The sequence below is a fragment of the Mytilus californianus genome, unplaced genomic scaffold, assembly GCF_021869535.1.
Source record: "Mytilus californianus isolate M0D057914Y unplaced genomic scaffold, xbMytCali1.0.p SCAF_8, whole genome shotgun sequence".
Lineage (NCBI taxonomy): Eukaryota > Metazoa > Mollusca > Bivalvia > Mytilida > Mytilidae > Mytilus > Mytilus californianus.
In genome coordinates, this window is record NW_026262734.1 from 114,615,306 (window position 1) to 114,638,298 (window position 22,993).

At 31.8% G+C, this 22,993-nt stretch overlaps 1 protein-coding gene across 1 annotated transcript in view; it reads right to left on the minus strand.

Moving 5' to 3' along the window:
• Positions 1 to 314: 314 nt before the first annotated feature.
• LOC127711895 (uncharacterized) overlaps positions 315 to 22,993 on the minus strand; it is a 38,068-nt gene continuing 15,389 nt past the window's right edge. Inside the window, exons 3-4 of the mRNA XM_052218055.1 lie at positions 3,579 to 3,680; positions 315 to 765 (exon numbers count right to left, since the gene is read on the minus strand). Of these exons, the coding sequence (XP_052074015.1) occupies positions 718 to 765; positions 3,579 to 3,680 (150 nt within the window). The 3' untranslated portion in view covers positions 315 to 717. The remainder of the gene's footprint in view (positions 766 to 3,578; positions 3,681 to 22,993) is intronic.

A 22,993-nucleotide genomic window follows, 5' to 3' on the forward strand; every position in this document is an offset into this window, starting at 1 on the left:
TTTTTAACTGTATAAATTGTAAAGACATGTCGCATCCACACGAAGTCTGGATGATTTGCAACTTATACTAGTATTTGTGTACCTGTTTTGTCACATACTTAAATATTAACCTCGTTAAATTCGATCACAAAATACTAGATATAAAGGAATACATGTTTTATTATATTTTAGTCTAAATAAATTCCATTGATTACAAAACTAATCAAAATCCGATTTCAATTATTTGCTGATTCAAAAAAACGTTTATTTTTTTTTTGCTGAAATTACAGAATTTGTTTTTTTTTCATATCTTGTTTGACTTTGAAACACTGGTTTTAAGATTTGCATTATCCACAAATTATCATAAAATGTTCCCAGTTTAAGGAATAAGAAACACTTTCTATTTCATATGTTTCTACAAATTGATCAACTATGTCATAATTGCTAGACAATGACGGATTCAGGGGGCGAACAGGGCATAAGCTCCCCCTTTAATTGGAAAATATATGTTTTTTTAAGCATAAAATCGTCAAATTCGGTTTAGCCTCGTTACTTTCGGTGTTATTTCTTTTTCTGTATACCACAGCCGGTTCGTTCCATAAAATGTATAGTAATATTTCACTTTCAAATTTGTTTAATTCTAACAATATATATAAGCGTTGTCTATTGTTTGGTATATGACAAGCCCAGCATCCTTTTGATATGACCATACTGCAAGTTTCGGAATTTTACGAGAATTCAATACTGAGACGTGTGATTCCCGGGATCGTAATATTTTTCAGACCTCTGAAAAAAAAGTTGAATAATACAATGTTTATCTACCATGTGCAGGAAAAAAAAAACAAATCATATATTCAAATTGGAACAAGGTTCATGTTAAATTAATATTAATACTAATACTCTTCTGTAATTATTTGAATTTAAAAGAAAAAAAAATGTTTCTCTCTGCCTGTATGCAATCGAAAAAGGGTTTAAATTTTATTCTTTATCTATTTGCAAAAGATGAATTACGCTCCTTAAACTGTAAATAATTAAGACAGACTGAGGATGAATTGCAAGTTTGTACAACCATCCACGGAAATGAGTTGTCATTACAGAACCTAATCCTTGATTCACATCCGTTCATTTACATGCACAACTCTAGATTCTTTTTTGATATTTACCTGAGAGATCATAAAAGACATATCTATCAAGAACTTCGATGGCAAAAATGAAATAAAATATGTTGATTTTTTTTAAGACAAGTGTTAAATGGAATAAGGAATGCACATCTTTCTAAGTAAAGTGGCAAAAACACGCATATAGAGTAACGTCGATGCAAAATGATAATTATATTGATAATAGTTAACGTCAATCTAATAAATTAGATGATAATAGGTAGAACACGACACACGATTCATGATTTCCCATGTAAATAAATTAAAAACAGTTTGTATACTTGTATCTACACATTGCATTACGTAAACATGCTCGGCTTTGATCGCTGACCATTCAGCGAACAATAGTACATGATATGCAGGATGATATCAAGCGAAAACAAAAGAGAAAGATTGATTGGTAAAATCAGAGCATTCCTTAAATTCAACAATCAAAATAGTTTTTTTGAAAACACCACCATGCATATTCTGATTATATAAATATGACTGATGAATTAGCATTGGAAGTCTCGGTAGCTTTCTGTCCCCGTGTGCAGGGGATTTGTTGTTCAACAACCGAAACGCATTCTTTTGAGATTGATATTAACTTCTTTTCCACAAGCACGCATTATTTATGAGTAAAGTTGGAACATTGGTCAATTTGGCTTGGATTCACAACAATGTCTTCTGGTAGACATGACATATTTGGCTAGACCAAATCAATGCATATTCGTGTCACTCGAGTCTTTGTTCTCGACATGCATGTTTAAAAATATAAATAATAATTACAATTGTAGCGTAATGAACTGCATTAGAACTTTATCTAACTTTAAATTTCTGTTGAATCAGTTGACCATCTAAGCGGTCATCGATGTGTAATACTTGACACTGGACATTAATTTTACGATCGATACACTACAATCAATGTATTTCTATCAATCATTTACTTACAGTTAAAGACTTTTGAATGTAACAGCATGATACAAATTCCTTAATTTTACTTAATTTGCATTTTTTTTTTATCGAAATGAAAATTTTATAAACTGCTCCCGGTTATTGGTACACGTCAATTCTTTACATTATTTCATAGCTCTTGCATCAATTCCGAAGAATCACATGATTATGTACATTTTCATTTTATCAAACGTTTCTTAACTTATGCCTGTTTGTATTTTTCCATGATATCATTTAGTATGTAAATTTTTATTATGTTATTTAATAATGTACAATCAATATGTGACACAATAATAAAATAACATTTATTTATTTTATGCTGCACTGTGAGCCATGGTTATTTTTAATTGTTAAGATGGTGTGTGACAATCCATTTCGGTTTGACTGCTATGATAATCCCTTTATTAAAATGAAAATACCTTTCAGCAAACATCTGTCAAAAGTTAAAAACAAAAAGTAAATCAGATACCCAGAATATATTTTCCTTGAAAAATTTTACATGACTAAGAACAATTATTTTGAACTATTCATAGATAGGACGAAGTGGTTTGATAATACTTTTTGGAATTTGTACACGTACAAACAATTCCTAAAACAGTTATTTTCCATTCGATTGATGTGTTTTAGTTTTTGATTTTGCCGTTTCCCCTTGGGACTTCCGTTTAGTTTATTTCTCGGAGTTAGATTTTTTTTATTATTTTACTTTTTTCCATAATGGCAAAAATATTAAAGATTAATATGCATTAAAGGATAAATAGAAATCACGCCCTTTTTGAAGCAGATTTTTAAAGTTTATATCGAATCGCAAAGGCGAAAATTTGTTAAAGAACATTTTTGTGATATATTACTAATCATTATATCTGTACAGACGAAATTAATAGATACAGGATTATTAAAATGTCAGAAAGAACGACTGCACAGTTCTTATCATGACTTACACACTTTTTCGGGTTATAACAACTATTCTGTCCTTATATAACCAATTTAATGTTAAAAATGCTATCGAAAATATTCTTTATTAATTGTAAATTTGCATACGTTATTTAATTAAATAGGCATACAATATTACACTAAAAGACCACAAAAGAACATTCTTCAAGCTATGCCGATTTTATTCATAAAGGGGGGATACTCCCTGATACACACAGATAACTAGTCGCCCGTGTTTCACCCGAATATTTAAAATCTTAACACGACTGCACACGATCTCAAAAAATCTAAACAGCATTTTTACCTTTGGTCTGAACGTGGTCTGTTTAAGTCTTAATCGAACCTAGAACAATCTGTCTTGTTTATCTTGACATGACTGAACGGACTGAACACTTTAGATCGGAAAAGCGTCTGAAAGTCTGAAAAAGTCTTAACGATTTTGTCTTGCGGTAAATTCAGTCGATTAAGACTTGATAAGACCAAAATGAACGTGTCAGACTGAAATCTTGCTAGTAGTAAATGATATTGATGGATGATTTTGCAAAGTCGGACAATCCTGTAATGAACTTCATTCCGTACCTCATTTTCTCTATCTGGATCTATATCTCCTCTTTCTAATAACAATTGAACTATTTCGACATGTCCACCTCTAACAGCTAAGTGTAAGGGAGTTGCATCATACTGAAATAAAAAGTAGAATTGTTCATAATACTGTACGTAGGTATAGAATAGAACACCATATAGCAATACTGTCAGAACAATAAATTATATTAGCCATGTTATTTGACCGAATCAACCAAAAACTGACCATATTTGCACTTTATTATGTAAATGTATATGGCCACATAATAAATCAGTATTTTTTGTTTATGTCAGGATGGATTGTGTAATAAAAATGACAGCAATATTGGAACACAATGACTATAAATAATTGTCCGCATCAGTTTAGAGTGCCAGCATGTCCTCTTTTTTTCAACATGTTTAAAATATTGACTCTCCACGAAATATCAGTAGTTTTGATATATCAGTCTGCCTTGATCACACATTATCATAAACCAAAACTGACCATATTTGCACTTTATTATGTAAATTTATATGGCCGTATAATAAATCAGTATTTGTTTATGTCAGGATGGGTTGTATAATACAAATGACAGCAATATTGGAACACAATGACTTCTAAATTTTGTCCGCATCAATTTAAAGAGTCAGCATGTCCTCTTTTTATTCAACATGTTCAAAATATTGACTCGCCTCAAAAAATCAGTAGTTTTGATATCTCAGGCTGCCTCGTATCACAAAATCATTTGACTCCATTAACCAAAACTGACCACATTTGTACTTTATTTTGTAAATTGATATGACTGCATAATAAATCAGTAATGTTTGTTATGTCAGAATGGATTATATAATGCAAATGACAGCAATATTAGAACCCAGTGACTACAAAATTTTGTCCGCATCAATTTAGGGTGCCAGCATGTCTTCTTTTTTATTCAAGATATTGACTCGTAATGAAAATTCAGTAGTGTTGATACCTCATGCTGGCTCGTATAACAAAATTAGTTGACGGCAACAACCAAAACTAACCATATTTACACTTTATGTAAATTTATATAGCCGCATAATAAATCAGTATTTTTTTGTCAGGATTGATTGTTCAATAAAAATGACAGCAATATTGGAACACAATGACTACAAAATTTGGTCCGCATCAATTTAGAGTGCCAGCGTGTCTTCATTTTATTCAAAATATTGACTTGTAACAAAAATTCAGTAGTTTTGATACCTCTGGTTCTTATACATCAATATTTGACAGCATCAACCAAAACTAACCATATTTGCACTTTATTATGTAAATTTATACGGCTGCATCATAAATCAGTGTTCTTTTTTTGATGTCAGGATGGATTATATAAAACTAATGATACAAATGACAGCAATATTGGAACACAATGACCACAAAAGTGTGTCCGCATCAGTTTAGAGAGCCAGCATGTCTTATTATTCAACATGTTCAAAATATTGACTCGCCATAAAAAAAATCAGTTGTTTTGATATCTCTGGCTGCCTTGAATCACAAAATTACTTGACCGCATCAACCAAAACCGACCATATTTGCACTGTATTATGTAAATTGATATGGCTGCATAATAAATCAATGTTTTTTTTATGTCAGGATAGATTGTATAATGAAAATGACAGCTATATTGGAACACATAGACTATAAAATTTTGTACGCATCAATTTAGAATGCCAGCGTATCCGCTTTTCATTCAAAAAATTGACGCGTCACAAAAAATCAGTACAGTTAATATCTCAGGCTGGCTCGTATAACAAAAATATTTGACAGCATCAATTAACACTGACCATATTCGTAATTTATAATAAACATGGTAAAACAAATTTATAGCCGCATCATACATCATAATTTTGTTAACTCATGGTGGATTGTACAAAACAAATGACAGCAATATTGGTACACAATGGCCATGATGAAAACAAAATACTATCCACATGAATTTAAAGTGCCAGCATTTCCTCTTCGTATTCATAATATTTAACCGTCACTTAAGTCAGTAATTCAGAATGGTTTGTATAACAAAACTATTTGACTGCATCATTCAACACTGACATGACTGATTATATTTGTACTTTATAATGAAAAGTATGAGAAGTTTTCATCTGGGAGTAGTATACTGACTGATTGTTAGTATATTATGTTAGTTGGTGGATTTTGTTGGTAGGTAGACGTCCAAGGGCAAATATTTTATTCAAGTTCAGAACGAGTATATTTTTTCGGACGTCCTAGATATCATTTATAATCAGTAAAGATGAATCTGCCGAAATTGACGAGATGGTTCATAACTATACAACACCGTGTATATCCGGACAATGCACAATTTTCGTTTGAACATTTTGTGAAAAACAGAATCGTAAATCCAAGGCAAACAAGGTGAATTACGATGAATAATCCATGTGATGCATAGAGTTTTATTTGGGAAGAAATTGTAAAAAAAATGGGAAACGAAGCAACGTAAACAATGATGTTTATATCTCATCATATACAAATATTTTTCCGATGCGTTGGATAACCTTTTTTTCCGCCTTCCAATTAAAAAAAAACTTTCCTTTTTTATGATAGCTGCATGTATATTTGTCGATCAACAAGTGTGAAGTTGTGTAGCCATTATTTAATGTATATAAGAATATGAAATGAAACAAGAAATTTTTAATGTGTTTAATACATGTAATATGTACACAGAGTCACTAACGAGTATAGTTATTTGCTATACTGGGGAAAAAGAACAATAAGATTTTTGTTTACATAATAAAAGCTAAGGTCTAATATGAAAAGTATTAAATACGATAATCTGTCATAAGCAGACCTGTCCTGAGGTCTGGTCAGTAGCAGACCTGTCCTCAGGACTGGTCCATAGCAGACTTGTCAAAAGGTCTGCAGCCGTCCTACAAAAAGCAGACCTAGGTCTGATCTACCAACGACGAAGTTAACTTGATGTCTGCTTAAAATTTATCAAGTTAACTTGGAAAGTAGTCAAAAAGTCTGCTTCAAGTTAACTTTTGGACAGGTTGGGACTGCACCCATCTGTAAAACTAAAAAAAAAAACCAAAAGATAAAGAAGATAATATAAATTTCACCAACAAAGTCGTTACAGTATTAGACTTGGTATTTAGTATAAATAAAACAGAATGTGAAAAATAAAAATTGGAAAATAAGTTTGGAAAAGCAAAAAAAGACATCTTATTATTATCAGTAAAATTGTAATAATCACATCACCTATAATTCCACGATTTACATACGAAGCAAGTATGACAGTCATAAACAAAACGTATATTTGTAGTTTAAAAAGAGAAATGTTTAACTTCATTTAGAACGGAAAACATTATAAAGTAAAACGATCAACTCTAATATCAGATAAGGGTAAAGGGGGACTCATTACGATTGATATCGACTGTTACTTTATCACACTTAAGAGTCAGTCCGCCGTAAAACCTTGCAAAATCCCAAAATTTGTCCAAATTGCTTATTAATACTTGACAAAATTATATATATTTCCAAAAACCTTGGGTATTCAGGAGTTAATATACATTTTTTTTTTTCATTAATTTGCACTATTTTTCATTAACAGCCTTATTTGCATATTAGTGCATTATTTTAAAAAAATGGCGACAAAAAAAAACCATATTTAGATTCTTTTTACAGGTCTAGATTAATGATACATCTCTGAAATAAAATATTCCTTTTATTATATTTTACAAAGAACTTCATTTAATAACTAAAACAAATACTTTTTGAGAATTGTTAACCTTTTGGCAGATTGCCAGAAAGGTGTGTGCAACAGATGTAATACATAACTTGCATATAGTACCTGTACTCAATAGCAGTTTTCTTTTAAGATCATATTTTTTATTTTTTACTTTTATTATATTTTGAAAGGTACATATCAGTTCTAAGACAAGTAAACAACATTAGCTTGGCAAATAATGAAATGTTGTTGAAAAATGCTCCCAAGATATCCATAAATGACAATAATTCTCATAGTTTCGGCTAACTATTAGTTTTTTTTTTCTTTCTTATTTATAAAATATAACATTAAGTTATCCAAAGGTAGCCTCGATTTTTTTTTGTGGTTGAATTGTCTCCCTTAGTGGAAATCTTTTGGTGGCAAGATGACAGCTTCCAGTGATGGAAACGCAGACGTCTCTATTCGGTGCAATTTTTCACATCTTGGAAGCTGTTGCGGACAATCCAAGCACTATACATTTAATCTTTTAGACAAGGTTTATCTTTGTACAAAGGACACAACCACCCACCTTAACTTTCATCACAGCACTGATGCCTCTTAAAGAAACTTTCAAGAAGGACATTTAATTTGATATAGAAGATGCATTTTTTCTTTTGATCGTGCTGTTGTAAACTTGTCAATATGTCCATGGTAGACTTTTTGGGGATTTATTGGCAGGACAGTTCAACAAAGTGTAGATTAAAAGAACATCCTGCTGACAGTGAGGCAAAAGCTGATAGGGGAACCTCACCAACCTTGCCAAAACAATACTGGCTTTTGAAAAGAGAACTAATCCCAATAGGATCAGGTAAAAGTCAAATATAAAAGTTTTTTGCTAATTATGATGAATAGGTTCCCTTTTAAAACTGCCACACATGCAATAAATAGTTTTTTTTTCAAGGATATCGACCATAAACCTTAGCATTTGTAACATAAACATGTATTAATATACAAAAATCAGTTGACAAGGGCTTAACTCATTAGATCGATACACAGCAGAAATACATCTAACAAAAACACAGACCGGACGTGGCAGGGTACTTATACATATACAACATTTTTATCAAAAGGAAATTCCGAATAAAAACGCTAGGAATATTAGCAAAGTTCTCTGGAATCTTTTCAAATTTACTATCAATTACTTTCTTTTTTTTTTATTTTGAAGCTGCAGAAAAGAGTCATGAAGTTCTAGATTAAGATTAAAATGCCACTATATTGTAAAACAGAGTTTGTTTTTCTCTAGTCAATATAGTTGTGTACTGTGATACATTAGGTAGTATGAATTATAAGATTGCTTATTTTTTTACAGATTTGTATCTGCTACTGCAGATAAAAATGCTTATTTTTTTACAGATTTGTATCAGATACTGCAGATAAAAATGGCATGTACCATTAATGATGAGTAAGAGAAAGTTTGTGAAGAAAATGAATCGGGGACATGCGTATATAATCTAGTATATAAAGGCAACAATAGTATACCGCTGTTCAATAGACATAAATCGATTAAACTGAAACTAATCCGGGTCACAAACCAAAACCGAGGGAAACACATAAACTATATGAGGAAAACAACGGAACAACAGAAACACTCAACTGCTACAAAAACAAACGCCAACATACATAGAAACGGACTATTTGATAACAACTGCCATATTTCTGACTTGGTACAGGACATTTTAAGAAACAAATGGTGGGTTGAAAAATAATTGGTTAGGATTGAATTTTGATGATGAATTATGTTCTATTGACATTCAGAAGTTCAGTTGGGAAATTCTTTAACATTCTTTGTAAACAAAAATAATGGGGAATTTTCAACTTGAATGTGCTAAATTGCCCATGGGCCCCTATAATCACGATAATCCTAATTATCCTAATTACTGAAAAGTTTGTCCATGTTTGTCAAGGACATTTTATTTGCTGCTCATGAATTATATTTATTGGTGATTTCTAGTATTATCCATTTTTCTGAACTGCCTGATATATCCAATCTTAGTGGACAGGCCTTGATACCAAAAATACCAGGTCAGCTTCAAGGAAGGCATGGCATTGCAATACTTGACCTCATTCATTTATTATCATACTGTATTTTATGAATGAACAGAAAGGTACAACATTCACATAATTGTATTATATACAACCACACTGCCTCTGCTGAAATAGCCAAAATGATAGATATTCATTAAAAATAATAATTTGTTTAATAAAAAATAATTATAACTCAATTTCAAATTCCCAATTAAAGAAATATAGAAACAATGATAGTGTAAGATCAGATCCTTTGTTAAGCTACTAGACATGGCCAGTAGATATATCTTTAATATAACAACATGTGCACTATTAATTACGTCACCATGACCTACATTTTCCACTTGAAAGACTAGGTTAAGTTTTTTGTTCTAAGGTTAATTTCTCAGATACTAGATATAAACATGATAGTATAGCAATGAAATTTGACCAGCAGATAGGTTAGGTAGTGCAATAGGGGTCATAATATTAATTAGGTCACCTTGACCTACATTTTCCACATGAGTGACATGGTTAAGTTGATGCATTTAGGTCAATATCTCAGATACTAGACATGGTAGAGCATTGATACTTAACAGGTGGATAGATCTTGGGTAGCTCAACATGACTCACTATTAAACGGTCATGTTGATCCCTTTTTCACTTGAGCAACTTAGTTAATTTTGTGTGTGTAGGTCTCTCTTGCTAAGATAATATATATGGTATTGCATTGATACTTGACCGGTGGATAGATGTCTTGGGTAGTACAACATGGTTACTATTGATAAGGTCACTTTGACTTACATTTTCCGCTTGAGTGATTTGGTTAATTTATTTTTGCATTTAGTCGATTTAGGTCTTATCTTATAAACTTGATGTGGTATAGCAATGACTGCACTTGTTGATAGATTTGATATAGTTTGTCCAGTCGGCCTCGACCAAATGGATTTCATATTCTAAGGCAATATATAATGGACATTGTATCTTTGAGAATTTATTTAACTTTAATCTAATAAGGGATATATATATATTTCTAAAAAGTAGATTGATTTCGTATCTTTTTAGATGGAGATGAAAACCACAATGCAAATGAAGATTCAGAGAGGAGTATATTCACGGCATCAACTAATTTTTCACAATCTTCTGCATCAGATCGGGATGCCGATAACATTTTTGACAAGGAGAAACTCAACAGAGCCTTTCATATCCTTTGTAATGGAAAGTTTCCACCCTTTAGGAACCAATTAAATCTGGCATGGGATGATGCACCAAAAGTACGAAGGCTTTTTATACAAAATTAGCATCAGAAATTATTGATTTAGTTTTGATTTATATTGTACCTGAACAAGTCGATAAAGTGTTCTCATCTGTAGTAGAAAAGAGGAAAACAGACGAAATACAGTCAAATTTGCAACTGAATGTTATGACCGAAGCTCTTATTAAAGCATTCATAGACCAGAATGGTCTTCAGACTCGGCTTCAGATCTTACCACTGTTTCCCCACAAATTCACAAAACAAAAACTCACGACTTTAATTCCCGGTTTAACTATGTCAAAAATTGATGCTGCCAGAAAGCTTGCAAATTTGGAAAAACCAGGCCAAATTCTCAACATTTATACAAAAATATATAGAATGCGCTTGAGTCAACCACAACTTATGCATTTTGTTGAGTTTATATCAATCCCTATGTATCACCAAGCTGTAGGCTATGGACCTAAAACATTACAGCTTTCTTCTGGCTTAGAGATGACAATTCCGAAAGTAGTGAGAAATATAGAACATCTAGATTAATCAAATGTTAAACTGCATACTGCAAGGACCGGGGTTATGAAACATTCAGTAGATCAACATGATTCAACATCCTGAATTGTTGTGTAGCTTCTCGGAAAAATAATCTGCATGGACTAGACAATATAACAGCTGATGGGATGAAAGCAGTTGAAAATTTATCAGAAGTGATATCTAGACTACAATATTTGGGCTAGAGGAAGAAAAGGCTGATAAATTAAGACAGATTGTTTTTTTAGTGCAAACCAACACTTAAAGTTTGAGATGAAAGGCCATTTGTCATCTGAATCAACATGTGTCGATCATTGTACAGTCCATAGTCTAAGTGATGCATCATCAGTTAACTTTAGGCCAAAGTGTAACCACGAACATACCGATGGATATAACGATTGCTGTCTTGTGAACAATTTCTTTAATATAATGGAATTTGATGCGACTGTCATACAAGTGAGAGGTTTAGCTAACTATAAAAACCAGGTTCATCCAATATTTGTCTACATAAGAAAATGCCTGTACCAAGTCAGGAATATGACAGTTGTTATCCATTCGTTTGATGTGTTTGGGCTTTTGATTTTGCCATTTGATTAGGGACTTTCCTTTTTGAATGTTTCTCAGAGTTCAGTATTTTTGTGATTTTACTTTTTAATCAGATTGAAACCACATTCAAAAGTCGAGCATCCTTACAAACTGATGTTGTTGATGGATCAACAGAGCATTTGTTTTGTTACTAAGCTCAAGCAGGATAGAAATGGCAGGCGATAATTCAAATTATACCTGTGTATATGCTTTGTACAAATATTTACTTTTTTTTATTTTGAGACCATGTACATATATATTTTATCTACAATGTATATTTAGCAACTACACACCTTGACCAACTTAACAATCACACCTGTGTCCTTATAATATATTGTTAGAGATCCTGTCAGTGGCAATCAAGTGGATATATTATAAGCAGGACTAAGCGGTATGTGTTTTGCTCATTGTTGAAGGCTGTACGGTGACCTACAGTTGTTTTAAAATTTCTGTATCATTTGGTCTCTTGTTGAGAGTTGTCTCATTGGCAATCATACCACATTTTCTTTTTTTTATAAGAAATGCAAATCAGTATGTGACATGTCTAGTCATCATATTATTCATACAAGGAAGGGGGTTGTAAATTGATGATATGTAATTTGTATCTTGTATTAAGATCTTTGATACAACATATACATACTTTACTCCATAAAGAAACTAAAATCCATGGATTTATATTTCAAAGACCTCCACTCTTGGTTTTAAATTTTCTAACGAAAGAAAACAAACAAACACTGTTTTTTTATGAATCATTGATCATAAACAAATATTAATGCAATTTTTTGACAATGAAGTATCTTTCATAATAACAGATGAATTGGGTCACAATAACTTGTGCTATAAACTACCTATTCATTGAGTAATATCAACTAAGAATGTCCAGTGTCATCTTAAAATTGAATTGTAGCCTGGTTTAATATATTTTTAAAGTGTAGCTTCAGTATGAAACATTTCATAAAAAATAACATCTGTACTACATGCATTAAGTTGTCCTAGTTCTTGATCCTTTTCATTAATTCTGTCTTGAATGTCACAGAGATTGTCTTTTTCTCCAGAGATGCGTCTTATTCTATCTGACCAGTGCCAAAGAAGTGTAAGAATATGAAATTTAGGCAACACATAGATCATTGTAAATAGTAACTGGGAAGGTACACTCAGGTATTGAGTAAAGCTGAAATAGAAAAAAAAATACAACAATTGATAATCACATAAACTAGAACACAGAACATTATCCCACAAGCAGTAAACAGAATGCAAGTACAGCAATCTAAACATACAAGTAAAAATATAGGCAACAGACCAACTGTGTCAATAATGCATTTAAAAACAAACCCCAAACTGTTCGTGTTATGCCCCATTCAAAGAAGAGTTTGAGAGGGAAGTGATTGTCCTTCCAATGTCAGTCCACCCTATATAGGGTTAATGGTTTGTTCATTGAGCAAGTCCTCATTTTTAAGGATAAAACTTTTTACATTATAAAAGGCATCAGTAAATATATTACTGTTGTGCATTTTATCAGGATTCATTTTCTTTCTTTATATTTTCGTCAAAAGACGGAAAGTTGAACTTTCAACTTTTAAAGTTGGTGAAATTGTTCATGCTAGGTACCTGTACATGGTTTTCCAAGCACACACTTGCAATTTTTAAATTATAATTTTACTACTTTGCAGGATGTTTGTTCTTTAACAATACATGCAGATCAATAGTTGGTATATAATCAGGATTTTTATTTTCTATTAATTTTCCACAAAATTAGAACTAGTAATTTTCCTCATGCAGTAATGAAAAGTTCTGTAATTTACCTTTGTCCTAGCTATACATGCTATAGCTAGTAAACAAACAAAAATATCATACAGATGCACATTTTTTAAGATGAAAGTATCCGAACTATAGAACACCAGAATCAAAATTGTAAATAACAAGCAATCTGTGAGTATTGCATGGCAATACATGTTTTATGTCCAAGGACCATAACTGTGCACAAAATCATCAGACCGGAACAAAATTCAAATTAGATCTGTAACTTGTCATGATGAAACTATATACCAATTATCAATTTAATATTTTCAAGCATTACGAAAAAAAGTGCGGAAAACTGATTATTTGAGTAAAGTTTCTAAGTCAAAGGACCATAACTCTGCACAAAATCATCAGACCGGAACAACATTTAAACTTGATCTGTAACTTGTGTTGATAAAACAATACACCAAATATCAAATCAATATCTTTAAGGACAAAGAAAAAAAATGAGGAAAACTGATTTGCCGGACTGACGGATGGACAGACAGACATACAGTCAGACAGACAGACAGACGGACGGACAGACAGACAGACGAATGGAGTGCAAACCTAAAGTCCCCTTCGACTTCGTCGGTAGGGGGCTAATAAAAACATTTTTCATAAATTGTTAATGTGCAAAACATGAAATATTGCTTATCATGTAAAATATAAAGTCCCATAACTCTTAAACGAAATTAGTGGAAATTAATACAATGCCTAATTCTTTATAATTTGGTCAATTTAACTGACTATAATGGTTGTTCATTGACGGACATATTAAAAAGAGCAGGGTGTCAGATAAAATACTCATTCACTGTAGTGGTGAAACAGGCTATGTCATTTGACCTGAAAAGTTCTCAATTCGACCCAAAAAAGACAAAATGTTTTTAAAGTCTTTTTCTTTTGTTGTCTGTATTTAATAACAAATAATTATGATAACATCACACTTTTGTTACAACCACGTACCCTGGAACAGTTACTGAGTCCAGATTATGGAAATGAATGCACTACTAGCCCATCTGACTCCTTATGTACATTTTTTTCAAGACCGCTCATCAATCATCAGGCTTTCAGATGAATTGAAGAGGGATACAAATCTACATTCATTCATATCTGTTTCCTAAATTAAAAAAAAAGATATAGATAATTGCAAATGACTGTAAAAAATCTTATCCTAATCCAGATTTGAGCATATCTATTACAGGAACCTATATATATATACTAATGTAAATTCAAAAATTATTGCATGCATTTATTATTGCAACTATTGAAAACAGAACAAAAATGCAAGATTAATTATTGCTATTTCAGGAAAATATGCATACAGTAATATGTATCGCGATCAGAATGTGATTCTCACCAAGTTGCATTTTATATTCAGATTTATAAAAATAATTTCTGAATTTACAGCATACACTATTCTTACATTGTAAGAAAACCAAAAAATATTTACACAAATTATAAAACAGGAAGAAAAGCAAGGTTTGCATAGCATTTCTCCTATTTCATAGCATTGGCTTTAATGTGGACTGCAAAGACCCAAAATTGAGCAAAATAAAAAGCAATTTGAACATAACTGTTTCCAAGCAACAGAAGCAGGATACCAGAAGATTATATATTCCTATAATATAGCTTTATTCTTTCAGATTATCTATACACCTGTATTTGTATGATAAAATGTTCAATAATATTTAAATATGGGCTTCTGAATTTAAACGAAATCTATTGAATGTGTACCGATGATTTATTTTTTGTCTTAGAAACATGCCTCTTCCATAAGTTGTAATTAGATTTAAACTAGCTTTCAGTAACTGCATGTACTTTGTGCCTTTTTTGTGTTATATGTTGCTTTGACGAGTCAGAGTCTAGCCTTTTTCACTATCTTTTACCATTGTTTACAGTTTGTTCTTATGTTGTTATGTTACACTACTGTCCAAGATAAGGAGAAAAAGGAAAAGGGGGAGGAGGTGTTTGAATGGTATAACATTTTTGTCAAGGCCTTTTATAGCTTAATATGGTATGGGTTTTGCTTATTGTTGAAGACAGCAAAGCAACCTATATATACATGCATGCATCTAGATCACTTGGTCTCTGGTAGATAGTAGTCTCATTGACAGTCATACCACACCTTCTTATCTTTATATTAATAGATTTTCTTATGTAACTATTTGTTATATGAATGTGATGCTCCATATATGCATATATAAAAATAAGATGTGGTATGATTGCCAATGAGACAACTCTCTACCAGAGACAAATGGCCATAGAAGTTAACAACTATAGGTCACTGTACGGCCTGATTTATGTATAATAACAATAAATAAAAAAACAAATATGATATACAGAAACAAAGGATAACCAGTTTTAATAAGGACCAAAAAGAAAACATGTATCAATTTACCTGCTAAATAAAAAAGCTTCCCTAGTTCCAACCATTCCTTTAAATATTTCATTAAAGTGGGAATGACACTCTGTATCTTGTATTTGACAGGTCAACTATAAATAAGAGAACGAAATTATTTAATACACATACAGGTACTTTTTTTTACATAAGAAACAGATTAATTACAATGAATGATACATACATAAATATAATATATAAAATAAAGAAATTACAGCAACCCTAAATTGATATCTGAATTTCCTTCATAGAAATAATGCCGATTTGTTTCTTGCTTTTCTAGAACGTTTGCTTTATCATATTCAAAATACAAAGATGTGCAATGAGCGCATGATATGCCAGTCTTCCTTTTAGTTCGTCTTTATGCTTTAAATCAATTCTATGATCAAGTAGAAATAAACACTATCAACACTGCTCAAATACACACCCCCCCCCCCCCCCCTTCCAAAAAAAAAAAGAAAAAAATAAAAAAAACATGCACACACAATGATACCCATTGACATGAAACATGAATAATTCTTATGAATAAAATCCCATAACTCGAAAACATAAAAATAAAAAATAGAAAAAAATCGAAAAGGAACTTAAGCTAAAAAAAATTTACATTTCACCAAAGTTTCAAGAAAATTGGTGAAAACAGTTTTGAGTTATTGTCCGAAAAAACAAGAAACCCCCCCCCCCCCCTTTTTCTATGAATAAAGTCCCAATACTCTAAAACGTGAAATCCAAAATTTTTAAAATGGAAAGGGAACCTATGTCAATAAATAATATGTATGAAATATACACAATTCACCAACGTAGATGTTAGCAACATTATAAAAAAAAATTGGTGAAAGCATTTTTGAAATTTTTGAGTTGTAGAAAAAAAACTGGAAAATCTCCCATTTTTTTATGATGAAATCCCATAACTTGGAAACGTAAAATATAAAATTTGAATTGAAAGAACGCTTATGTCAATAGATATAAACAATTCACCAATGTTGACGACAAACGGACGGACAGACAATAATAAATCATGTCGTTAAAGACAGACGTACATGTATAACGACTGCAGGCTTTATTTTGAACATTTCTGATTGATCCGTTTCAAATACCAACTTGTCTATTAAGAATTGACAGAATCTGATTTCATGGCTGTCATGGTTTAATTTAGATATTGACAACTGGACAAGGGAAACATGAGTTCTAGAAATCTTTTTTCCCTAGTGGTCCTTAAAGAAAATCTGCTGGTTCTCACTTTTATTTCTATTGCAAAATACCAAACTTGCGTCAGTCCTTTGAAAATAATTGGTGGTCAAAACCTGCAGACATTCACTTTTTTTAGAACTCTGGTATTTTAATGTTATTTGTAAAAACGAAACCCTACACCAACCTTTGTTTAAATATATATTAAATATAAAACAACGGCAACCATAAATAATTTGCTTATCAAAATATTGATGTTTCGACATGCTTTATGTTGCTTATAGTTTTTTGTGTTGTTGGGTTACTGGCTAATTAAAAAAAACCTTTATACATGTATATTCAGTATATGTCCAATATGGTTTCAGACGTTTCAAGCTCCATTCTGTTACCTTTCATATTCATCTAATACAACATATGCAAAGTAATCACAAACATGTTTTTGAATATACAGTTTTATTCTTATATCTATATATTTAAAAAATAGTGAGTTAATGTAATGTAACATAGACACCACGATTATTCTATCACGTTTTCATGAAATTGATATTGACAATTAATGTTGTGTAACTCTGCAACTAAAGAGCAGAACATCAACAAAATTGAGAGGGAGCTTCCTTTTACCAATAACAACAATAATGTAAACATGGTAAAGTACATGTATTGGGCAAACTTGGGTTAATGCATGATGTGTGAAAAATTACCTTAATTCAAACTGTTAAAGGAGGGTATATGAATACTCTTTATCGTCAAGCGTCAAACGTCTATTTTCCACAACCGTTAGCGTCAAATAAGCCTTAATTTGTTATCCTCATATCACATTTCGTAGCTACTTGGCATCAAATAGAGTAAAATGTTTATCTTCAACTATATTTAAACAAATATTCTATTCTCATTCGTCATGTGGGGTACCCAATTCCTACCCTTTTAAAGTCCTTTAACTCTAAAATGACAGCCACAATTTTTAAAAAATAAAAATCTTGATGTTGTGATCAAATTAGATCAAATTTAAGTTATCGTATACAGTGTTGACAGACAGATGGACATTGGTAAACAATTAATATGTCCTGTATTCGACAAGCGTAAAAAAAGGCATGTGTTTGAAAATTTAGTAACATGAACCATGTCTATAGAGATCATTTTGGAACAAAAATCACTCTACAATAAAAGAAGAATGTCTGAGGACACGAAGCCCCCGCTCAAGCTTTGTAATTTTCCAAGTGAAAAAGGGGCATAACTCTAGACCGGTAAACGACTCACAACCCAAATTCTGTTTGCGTGTTGTGGTTCTTAGCATTGTGTATGAGTTTTATAAAATTTGCATGAGACAAACCAAAGTTAGAGTGTGGAAACTAAAATTGGGCTAGACAGACAGTCAAGGGTAACACTTAATGCCCCCGTTGCCTAGGGCGGGGCATAAAAAACACCCACAGATATTTGCAATTCCTGTGTCCCAAGTAATTAGTATGTTCTTAGGGAACAACGTTAACCTTTACAAGAAACTCCAAACCTACATGTATAATAAAGTACTACATTTTTTACACCATTTAACAAAAAAATGAAGGCACTCATTTTATGTTTCATTGTCAAGTCCAAAATGGTCTGACTTTTGTTTTATTATATGGCAGCACAAATTCCATTTAAGGATAGTTCCTGGCCTAATGATTTAGGAAATTTTGGCGCCTGGTTTTGTTTTAATGTACAAATAATACATGTATGTGGTTTGATTACCGATGAGACAACTATCCACCAGAAACCAAATAACGTAGATGTTAGCAACATTATGTCACTGTATATCAAGTACTTGTATAAACGTATTCTTTAATTTTGTCGTTCTCTATGGCCTATAGTGCTTGAGTTTTTCCAACAACTATATAAGATTAAGAAAAAACTACAAGCAATGTTTAGTGTTAATTTATAACTTCCTCAAATTAAGCAAGCCTAGATTGTTCATATTTAAGCCCAGACTTAACATTGATTGTACTTAGAAAAAACATACCCCTCCCCCCCTCCACAAAAATAATATAAAGATGAATGGTTGGTATATCAAATACTTGTCAAAGTAAAAAAATAAGCTTTCTCTTGACCTTTCCTGTTAATAAATCCTGTGGCTGAATTTTAGTGCCCTATTTTTCTAATTCAATATCAGATATATATATAAGAAAGTTATACATAACTAGTTATAATAGTTGTTTCTTAATTTTTACTGTAAATTCTTAAATTATTGTGCTTTTATAATTGTGATTCAAGAAAATCTGCATCAGGTACATATACTACAGATACATGTACATGCATCTGATACCAGAATGTGAGTTTTTATTATTGCAATACTCATCCAGCCGCATTATTCGCATTCATGAAAATCTCGCAATTCTTTCTGAATTTACAGTACTAAACAATATAAGTCCAAATAATTATGACGTCTCGGAAAGAATGCTGTTTTTAATATTGCTTTGACGCCTTCAACTTCACGTAAGGATCTATAAAAAATTGAGTGTTGAAAAATACCGACAGCACTCAGTACAAAATATTATAATCAGGACTTAAGACTAGAATTGGGGGATAACACGGCCTGTGGGCTCCAAATTAAAGGATCAGGGTTCCTTTTGAGCAAGTTGGTGTGCCCCAGGCTCCAAATTAGGGGCTCGTGATTAATTCGAACAAGGTTTTGTGCCCCAGGCTCCAGTGATGAGACTCCACGCTTTGGAGATTGGGATCCCGGCTCAAGCAACGTGGACTCAGTGCTCCAAAGGAACTATGAAGGCAGTGATAAAATTTACCCCGACATGATGCCTGCAAAACGTAAATTAGAAACAAATTTCAGGATGAGTATTGAGAATGGGATCTTGGCAAGATGCAGGGAACTTATTTCATTTACTGACTGGATTCTATAAATTATTTTAATTTCATATATTTTTTTGCAGACTAGTTTCGTTATGACCACGTGTATACCATGCTTGTCAACACTGAACTCGTTTTTTTTTCTTATACTGTGCCTTTTTTCGCCATCTGATACGAATGATTATCAAAAGAAACAACGTATGTTTCATAAATTTTACATATTTGGTGTCTTACACTTACTTTTCTTGTTAGATTTTTACGTAGAAGTGAAAATAATTTCCGCTGCAAGGTGCTTTCCATTCTGCAAACCACAAGCATCTTTCCGACGGCGATCGTCTTCTGATTGGTTGATCCACAAAAGGAGGCGGGGTCCCGCAAGCCGACAATCTCGGCAAGAAGAAAAGCTATTGCAACCGTTTACGAAATAATTAAGGCACAAACATACAATATTCGCGTTTCGGTAAATAAATTACATCATATTAATACCCGTTTTTAATTCAAATGCATGTATGTAATATGTTATCATACATTTGTATCGATAGACGCAGCTTACGAGATCTCCGCAATTAATGAATATATGATTTTGTAATGAGGTCCTTGTAGGGTTACCTCCCCCTGACCACATCTAATCGAAATTGCCTTAACATCACTGCGGAAGCCCTTTCTCGATCCCAAATTCGAAGTCTCTTAGCACATTATGTTTAACTTTGTTCACCCGTAGTGGTAAAATCAGATATAAGTGAAGATGATGAGGATACTTACAATGTTCTGCAGGAAATCGAGACCCTTGAATACCATAATGAAATTTCAGAGTTGGTAACAACTATTGGTTCTCAGTTTGAGTAACCTTGAATTCACCATAGAACAATACCTGTTTATCTGTAATGTGAATTAATGGTATCACTTTGAGACCATCATTGTCTGTAGAGGTTGTTAACATACTTTTAAACTTCAGAATATCTTTCTCTTTGAAACTACTGATTTGAATGAAACCAATTATAAGCACATTCACTCAAAGGGTGATAGATTAAAAAGATGTGTCTATTAGTGTGTATGTAAAAGAACATGGCCAACAGTTCTTTCTTTTTGGAAATGAATATAGGTGCCATACAGAAGTTTTTGGCTTGTATATAAATTAATTTCAGATAAAAGAAAATTGAGGTGACCCTACTTCTTTGAAATCAAAAGCTCTTCCGAAATTATTGATCTTTAAATTTAAATAATTACCTCCCCAAGGACCTTCTATTTCCTGTTTGCCGATGCTTTGAAATTTTGAATTTTTCATCACACTTTTCTCAACTCTTATGCTGCAAAATTAGTTGATATTTGGTATATAGCTTTATAGTGATGACTTTTAATGTGTAAGCACTTTTCTATCAACCTTTTACTTCCTGTTTGCCGATACCTCCAGTCGTGACTAAAAACTTGTATTCAGATGATTTTGCATGCTTTTCTTAATGGTAGACTTCGTTAATATTATATAATCAGTAAAATTATAAGCAAACAGCCTGAATAATTATATAACCATTATAATGACAATGTCTGCATCACAGTTTAACCATTTATCTGTGTATATTTGTTTTTATTACATGTGGGTATAACATAAAATTAATGTAATTGCAATTTGAAATATTTTTGTTTATATATGATAGTAGTTTCTTGATATGAAGTAGACAATTAAGTGTTTAAAAACAGACTTGAAAGTGTAAGTAATTTAATATAGGATTGATTGATTGATTATTGAATTCTTTACCATGTTTACGCCGCATCGACACAAAAAGGCTATATCGAGGCTAGAGCGAATTCAAATATTTAAACAAAAGACAGTTTTTGAAATCAGACAAATGGTCCTTCAATTTACTAAAACTTTAGTTTAAAGCAAAATTATCTATGTACATAGAAAATTCACAAATAAGATAAATTAATAAAACTATAAAATCATATTACACTTATACAATATATTATAGTTTGGAATATATTCCAATTTCTTTTAGAACAAAAACAATATCTTCAACAGGAATATTATTGAATAAATCATACATATCATTTACATTAAAATGTTCTTTTCCGGATATCGGAAAAGTCAATACATTCAATTAAGATATGTTTAATTGTATACTTGCAATCGCAAGGTATACATACCGGTTGAATTGCTAGCATATCAAATACGGCATCTACAAATAACACACTGATATTTCCTGCATATACATTTGTTTAAAGGTTTGCATATGTTTGGTTTAATTTCATGCAATTTATTGCCGTTCCTTTTACTCCAAGCATTTTTCCATATATTTTAAACATATTCCCTTAAATAAGATTTAAAATCAGTATATTATATGTTATTTCACATTTAGATATTGGGTCGTGCAAGGCATTCTTTGCTTCCTGATCTACAACTGTATTTCCGTGGATGCCTGTATGATTTGACACCTATAGAAATATAATTTCATTATTGAGAATTTTCAAATTTCTCATTACGTAAAGGATTTTTAGAATTAACGGGTTTTTAATTTTGGTATTTTGTATTGCTTTTAAACATGTTAACGAATCAGAACATTAGTTCAGCAGATCGGTGAGACAATTGTGGGTTCGATGATCAAAGCACCAAATACTGGTAATAGTTCTGGGTGTTTCAAACAATTTTTGCTATTGACCAACCATGAAATTTCAAAATGGCGGATAATTCCAAGATGGCCGCAGTAAAATATCAAAATCAAAATATATCCCTTATATAACGTCACATTTAAGGTCAAATGTGGCATGATAGTAGTGTTGGTTGTTTCGAAAAATATTAGCTATGAACCCACCTTGAAATTTCAATATGGCGGCATATTCCAAGATGGCCGCCACAAAATATCAAAATATCCCTTGTATTAGTTCAAATTTGTCATCTTAGTAGTGCTTGGTGCTTCGAACAATATAAGCTATGGACCCAAATTGAAATTTCAATATGGCGGTATTTTCCAAGATGGCCGCCATAAGTTATCAAAATCAACAAATATCCCTTATAGGTTATAAAGTGTTTTGTTTTGACGTACCTTCAGTAAAACTAAGTACCCTATAATAAAAAGCGTATGCCACTTTTATAACCTAAAGGCAAACTTTAAAAGATTTT